Source organism: Maniola jurtina, chromosome 20, assembly GCF_905333055.1.
Source record: "Maniola jurtina chromosome 20, ilManJurt1.1, whole genome shotgun sequence".
Classification (NCBI taxonomy): Eukaryota; Metazoa; Arthropoda; class Insecta; order Lepidoptera; family Nymphalidae; genus Maniola; species Maniola jurtina.
In genome coordinates this window covers 1,170,283-1,178,043 of record NC_060048.1, presented here as the reverse complement: position 1 = coordinate 1,178,043, position 7,761 = coordinate 1,170,283, and the positions used below count along the sequence as shown (strand labels likewise).

General features: G+C 48.4%; 1 protein-coding gene across 1 annotated transcript; it reads left to right on the top strand.

The window, feature by feature from the left end:
• Positions 1–1,789: 1,789 nt before the first annotated feature.
• On the top strand, positions 1,790–6,491 carry LOC123875820. The gene is made up of 3 exons (XM_045921866.1): positions 1,790–2,373; positions 2,527–2,881; positions 6,486–6,491. Exons 1-3 carry the CDS (start codon positions 1,790–1,792, stop codon positions 6,489–6,491), a joined length of 945 nt encoding a protein of 314 aa, XP_045777822.1.
• Positions 6,492–7,761: the final 1,270 nt, after the last annotated feature.

The window sequence follows — 7,761 nt, the reverse complement described above, 5'->3', positions numbered from 1 at the left end:
CCGTCCTCATGTACACCTTTGGCGTGCTCAGTTGGACTCAGACTGAACTTGACGCCCTGGACAGAAAAGTCCGCACGAATATGACTCTCTATCGCATGCACCATCCAAAATCGTCTGTGATGAGATTGTATATCCCCCGGAAGTGTGGAGGTCGAGGCGTATTAAGCGTCAAGACCATGCATAACCGGGAGATATCCAATCTCAGAACCTACTTTGAGACGATGAGGGGGTCCCCCATGCATAGAGAGGTCATGGAATGTGATAAAGGACTCACTCCACTATCCTTAGCCAAAACCGAGTGGCAGAAACCGGTGGTACTTAGCACCTCTGACCGGGAGACCGTATGGAAGGAGAAGGAGTTGCACGGACGCTTTTTTAAAGCTCTTAATGAGCCGCACGTAGATAAAAAAGCGTCCGTGCAATGGCTGCGCTTTGGTGACCTCTTCGGGGAAACCGAAGGGTTTGTCTGTGCGATACAAGATCAGGTGGTTAAGACGCGGAACTACCGAAAGTACATTCTGAAGGATGGCACTCACGACATCTGTCGAGCTTGTCGCCATCCCGGCGAGTCACTCAGACATGTGCTTTCGGGATGTTCGGCGCTTGCCAACACTGAGTATCTGCACAGACACAACCAAGCAGCCAAAATCCTTCACCAAGAGCTTGCTCTGAAGTACGGTCTCCTGGATGAGAGGTTGCCGTATTACAGGTACACACCGGTGCCGGTACTCGAGCGCAACGGAGTCCGGCTCTATTGGGACCGGTCCATCATCACAGACAGGACTATTCTAGCGAATAAGCCTGACATTGTGGTGGTGGACCGGGCACAGTCGAGGGTGTTTTTGGTGGACATCACCATTCCATATGACGAGAACCTCGTGAGAGCTGAGACGGAGAAAAAACGCAAGTATCTTGATCTGGCTCACGAGGTTTCCGACATGTGGCATGTGGAGTCCACCGAAATCATCCCAATCGTCATATCTGCAAACGGGTTGATCCCAGTCAGCCTCGCTCACCATTTGAGGCGACTGGGGTTCCGTGGCAGTTCGCTCGCAGCCAGGATGCAAAAAGCGGTCTTGCTAGACTCGGCTAGGATAGTCCGCCGCTTTCTCAACCTGTCGCCCTGACCCCCGGCCGTTTGGTCTCCCCTGCCGGGGCGTAATCCTCCGCCCGGTACAAGTATGTATTTATGTAAATGTGTATGTAGGTTTATTTATTTTTATGTATGTAAGTTTATTATATTCCCTTTGGCTTTTATATATATCTATTTTGTAACCGGGCGTGAGAGCGAGTTATATACATAATAATAATAATAATAATAATGGCCGTGTGGCACCGGCAGAGTAGAATGTTGCCACCCCCTCTCATCCCGTGGGTGTCGTAAGAGGCGACTAAGGGAACTGGGGAACTGATTAACATCCAAGTTCCCCAAAGCTCGGCGCGCTGGCCGCAAACAGCCTCCTCGGGGACCTGAGTGGACCCCGAGTGATGTAACCACCACTCACCCCCCCCCCCCTTTTTTATGATGATGGATACAAATATGAGAAATGTGCGAATAAGGCCGCTGCCTGGGGGTCGCCAGGGCGCGCCTGGAGCTGGCGCTGGGCGTAGCAGCATGCGGGCCGCCAGTACCATCAGTCGACCGGCACTACCACCTAGCCGGTCGACACATCCATCATCCCCACCAGATGGCTTGGCTCCGACAGGGCCCACCAGGGCCCAATCTTCGGCGCCCGCCGCTGGTGGTGTACGCCGCATGCGCTGGACTTCTCTCATGAACGAGAATGTCATGCGTGCGTACTACAGGGCAACAGGAGGGGAAACCGGACGGACTGGCTACCGAGCGGCAATGTACCGCGAGTTCCTGCTGCTCGAGCCGAACCTAACTGTCACGGAACAAAACCTGGCAGACCGGGCTCGGTATATTCAGCGTTCTAACATCTTCAACGCTACCGAGCTCGAACGATTACGACGTGAGGCTGTTCCAGAAGTATCAGCACCTACCACAGAGCAAATCGTCTCCCAGGCGGCGCCTGCCCGCGACGAGACAATTACCATCTCACAAGATTTGCCTGTGGAGGAAGACACTGAGGGAACAGTCTCCCTTGATATAGAGCGGATGAGAGGGATTTTAGAAGAGGCGATTTCTGAAATTCGGAGCGCTCCTCTAGAGAATCGTCCGCGGCTTTCCCGACTTACACTAAATGTAGCGACGCGGGATGTCATTGAGGCCATAAACAAAATGCTGCCACAACATCTGGAAAGCAGCACTGGCCTGGGTGATACGGCTTCTATTATCTTCGGTGCGGCGCTAGCCGTGCACCGATTCATCGGTGCCAAGACTCCGGGACCGGGGCGTGCTGCTGCCACAAGGCGCAGCGCGGAACCGGCCTGGAAGAAGAGAATAGAACACCGTATCACTCTTACCAGAGTCCTCATTGGCAGACTGCAAAGCTTCAGGTCGGGCAACACTAGGCCAAGGATTGTGCGCTCTGTTAGAGTTGCGTTTAACGGGTGTGGGGTCAGGTTGGACCAGCCTGACATTACGCAAAAGCTAACAGAGCGCATCGACGACCTGAAGCAGAAAATCGCTGCATGGGGGAACCGCATCCGACGATACTCGGCAAGAGTCGAGCGATTTCAGCAAAATCGTCTCTTCTCGAGTGATCAGAAAAGGTTCTACAAAAGACTGGAGTGCCCAGCAGTCTGCTCTACCTCTCAACGACCGGACCCGGCCGACCTAGTCGCTTTCTGGCGGGGGGTGTGGTCGAGAGAGGTGGAGCATGAGGAGGGGCCTTGGATTGCGGCGGTAGAGGAAGCATGTGCCAGAATAGAACCGATGAACCCGGTCGCCATCTCTGCGGAGGATGTAGCTGGTGCAGTAAGGCGGGCTCCGAACTGGAAAAGCCCGGGACCCGACGGACTGCATCACTACTGGCTGAAAGGTTTTTCGGTTTGCCATGCGACCTTGGCTCGACAATTCCAAGAGGCTCTCGAGCAGAGGGCACTCCCGAGCCTTTTCACTACCGGGATCACTCACCTAGCTCCAAAGTCCACCGATGCCACCGACCCGGCTAAGTATCGTCCCATTACGTGTCTTACTACCATCTATAAGACACTGACATCCGTTCTGAGCCTCAAGATCTCCCGTCACATAGACGAGAATAACATCATGTCTGGGGCTCAGAACGGATGTCGGGGCGGGGGTCGTGGTACTAAGGAGCTCCTTCTCATCGACTCCGTTGCGGGCCAACTGGTCAAACGCAACCGTCGGAATTTCTCCGCCGCCTGGATCGACTACAAAAAGGCATTCGACTCGGTGCCCCATTCATGGCTCTTAAGGGTCCTTGAGCTGTACAAAGTTGACAGTGCAGTTCGAGACTTCCTTGAGGCATGCATGGGGCAATGGAGCACGATCCTGTGTCTCCATGGTGAGCGGTTGGCGGCTGCCGATGACCGGATAAGGATAGGACGGGGTATCTTCCAGGGTGATTGTCTGAGCCCGCTATGGTTTTGCCTGTCTCTGAACCCACTTAGCACCCTGCTGGAGGGCTCGGGGACAGGCTTTCAGTTTCGGAGAGGAGGTACAAAAGTACCTCACCTTCTGTACATGGATGACCTCAAACTGCTGGCACCCAATGCCACCCGCCTGAGGGAGCTGCTGAACATCACCACTGAGTTCAGCAATTCCATCAGGATGGAGCTTGGACTGGACAAGTGTGCGGTCATACATGTGGAGAGGGGACAGGTTACTCATTCGGCCGAGATTAGTCTCGAGCCATCCAACATTAAGACCCTCTCTGAAGCTGAGTCATACCGGTATCTGGGCATGTCACAATCTCTAGGTGTAAAAGAGGCGGACATGAAACAGTCTGTTTGCGAGGCCTTTTTTGGCCGCCTGACAAAAATCTGTAAAAGTTATTTGTCAGGCGCCAATAAGGTCCGAGCTTATAACGGCTGGGTTATGCCCGTCCTCATGTACACCTTTGGCGTGCTCAGTTGGACTCAGACCGAACTTGACGCCCTGGACAGAAAAGTCCGCACGACTATGACTCTCTATCGCATGCACCATCCAAAATCGTCTGTGATGAGATTGTATATCCCCCGGAAGTGTGGAGGTCGAGGCGTATTAAGCGTCAAGACCATGCATAACCGGGAGATATCCAATCTCAGAACCTACTTTGAGACGATGAGGGGGTCCCCCATGCATAGAGGCGTCATAGAATGTGATAAAGGACTCACTCCACTATCCTTGGCCAAAACCGAGTGGCAGAAACCGGTGGTACTTAGCACCTCTGACCGGGAGACCGTATGGAAGGAGAAGGAGTTGCACGGACGCTTTTTTAAAGCTCTTAATGAGCCACACGTAGATAAAAAAGCGTCCGTGCAATGGCTGCGCTTTGGTGACCTCTTCGGGGAAACCGAAGGATTTGTCTGTGCGATACAAGATCAGGTGGTCAAGACGCGGAACTACCGAAAGTACATTCTGAAGGATGGCACTCACGACATCTGTCGAGCTTGTCGCCATCCCGGTGAGTCACTCAGACATGTGCTTTCGGGATGTTCGGCGCTTGCCAACACTGAGTATCTGCACAGACACAACCAAGCAGCCAAAATCCTTCACCAAGAGCTTGCTCTGAAGTACGGTCTCCTGGATGAGAGGTTGCCGTATTACAGGTACACACCGGTGCCGGTACTCGAGCGCGACGGAGTCCGGCTCTATTGGGACCGGTCCATCATCGCGGACAGGACTATTCTAGCGAATAAGCCTGACATCGTGGTGGTGGACCGGGCACAGTCGAGGGTGTTTTTGGTGGACATCACCATTCCATATGACGAGAACCTCGTGAGAGCTGAGACGGAGAAAAAACGCAAGTATCTTGATCTGGCTCACGAGGTTTCCGACATGTGGCATGTGGAGTCCACCGAAATCATCCCAATCGTCATATCTGCAAACGGGTTGATCCCAGTCAGCCTCGCTCACCATCTGAGGCGACTGGGGTTCCGTGGCAGTTCGCTCGCAGCCAGGATGCAAAAAGCGGTCTTGCTAGACTCGGCTAGGATAGTCCGCCGCTTTCTCAACCTGTCGCCCTGACCCCCGGCCGTTTGGTCTCCCCTGCCGGGGCGTAATCCTCCGCCCGGTACAAATATGTATTTATGTAAATGTGTATGTAGGTTTATTTATTTTTATGTATGTAAGTATATTATATTCCCTTTGGCTTTTATATATATCTATTTTGTAACCGGGCGTGAGAGTGAGTTATATACATAATAATAAAAACCTTTTATTCAGCCAAATTTACAAAATACAGACAGGTAGGGTGTCGTAGTCCCTGGGGAACCAAAGGAGCCGACCAGTGTCCATGCTCCCTGGTTCCCCAAGACCCAGGCACCCACTTCTTAATACTAGCTTAATGTCTATCTTGGCCGAACCGGGCGCTGCCTCAGCTTGTTGCTGCAGTCGGTCGACTGCAGCGCTGATTTTCGGGCATGGCCCCCAGTGATATCACGGGCCGATCGGGAGCGCGAACATACCGTGCCTATTTTATATTGACATATGCCAAGTTACTTGGTGCTCTTTTGGTATTAAAGCTATTCCAAACCAATACATATATCTAGGCTTTAACGAATCAGATCTCTATCTATTTAATCTATTCTATTAAATAGATGATCTGGGGTTCAATCCCGGTCATGCACGTCTAACTTTAAGGAGTTATGTGCGTTTTAAGTAATTAAATATCACTTGCTTTAACGGTGAAGGAAAACGTCGTGAGGAACCATGCATGCCTGAGAGTTCTCAGAAGTGTCTGAAGTCTGCTAATCTGCACCAGCATGGTAAACTATCCTTCCAAAACCAACCAAATCCTTCTCATTTTGAGATGAGCCCCGTGCTTCAATAGTGAGTGCGATGGGTTGATGATGATGACGATGAAGGATAGAGTATTATAGGTATAGCGCATAACTGAGGAGGCTCTTGCGGTAGTGGAGTGTTGTGGGAGGGTGACAGATGTCACAAGTTGACGAATCACTAAGCTCTTACGTCACGTTACGTCATCACACCCCTCCCGCACCGCTCCACTACCGCAGCAACCTACTCATGTTTGTAGTAATAATATATTAAAACTGTTGGTTTGTTTGTTTTATATTCTTTATTTTACACCATAAAAATAAAAATACAAAAGTACAAATTAGCGGCCTTATCGCTTTGAAGCGATCTCTACCAGGCAACAAAAAGTTTTTTTTTATTCACTATAAGCAATCGCTTGACCACAATCACACCTGATGGAAAGTGATGATGTGGTCTAAGATGGGACGCGTTTACCTAGAAGGTGCCTATTCACTCTTGCTTAGTTTTACCCGTGTATCTTTGCTGGTGCATATCAATGGTACCCAAACATTAAATTGAAGATATGGAGCCAAAAGTGACAACAATACGAGGTTACCGAACGCTCCCAAAGATATTGTCTTTTGATATACTCTTCCAGAAATAAGGACTCTTTTACGGCATTCTCGTCTTTAATAATCATTACATAAGATCTTTATTCGCTTATATTAGTGTCTAGGTTCAAGAAACCCACAAGATAGAATAGAAAATTGTTACATTGATAATGATGTAACTTTTTATTATTTGTTAAAGTTGAAAACTAAAACCCGACTGCGATCGTCTAATAAACGCTGAAATATTATAGTAAATTTTTTTTCTCTCGCTTGGTATATTTTAATGTTGTAGTACATTTATGAACTCAGAACTTTCTCCTCTTTCATTTGACATCCCACTCGATACAATAGCAAAAAAAAAAATTTGAGCCGTCCACTTTTTTCACGTAACATCGGTTTGGTCAATTTTTTCGTATAAAATGTAGCCTATGTCACCTGGACCCTTACGACGAATCAATTAACACCTCATTCATCAAAATCGGCCCAGTAGTTTAGGCGCTACGGTGGAACACACAGAATCTGGATACAAACATAGGTATTAGGTATATATACCCACAAACATACCCACATACATACATAGACTGCTAAAATCATAACCCTTCCTTTTTGCTTACTCGGGTAAAAAGAGTACTTAGCACTTACCTACTTTACCTCTTATGGCCTCAAATAACAAATTAAGCAACGTGTCTAAATTTGCAAGTACTGTAACAGGAAGGCAGGGGACAACAATAAATCGGCACAAATCGCTCCCCATGTAGCACTTAGGAATAGAACACGCCGTACGATCCAGTTGCCGATATATCAGCGAGTGACGAACGAACACACCTACGCCTTTTAACTAATGGTTTCGGTAGCTTTTTGCTTATTGCTGGGCTACAATCAGATCGTATACAAAGTTTTCAACTTATTTTAATCCTCTAGTTGTCTGTGAAAGTCCTGTCAAAATAGGTTTAGCCATTCCGAAGATTAGCCCGTTGAAACAGACACGACATTTCAATTTTATTTATTAGTATAGATACAAATACCTATTACTCATTAGTACTATGTAAAGTACGTGAATAATCCAAGCAATAAGCGTCACTTGAAAAACTTTTTAAAACGAATTGACACTATTAAAATTTAATTGCCTACGTTTGTTAATAAATTCTAAGCAAATACAAAGAAAATTTCATAACAAGTGTAAATTAAAAATTTTCAACACCCCCGACAAATCATTTTCAAATAAATAATTATGTATATCTAGGCAACGTCCATCTTGACAGCTTGACATTTTGTCAATTGACACTTGAATATTATGAACCTAAGGGTAATATAACCTTCTTT

Coding starts and splice junctions, on each gene's coding strand:
- LOC123875820 (XM_045921866.1), top strand. CDS start 1,790: ATGCGTGCGTACTACAGGGCAACAGGAGGGGAAACCGGACGGACTGGC. Junction 2,374..2,526: donor GGGCGTGCTGCTGCCACAAG/GCGCAGCGCGGA, acceptor GTGTGGGGTCAG/GTTGGACCAGCCTGACATTA.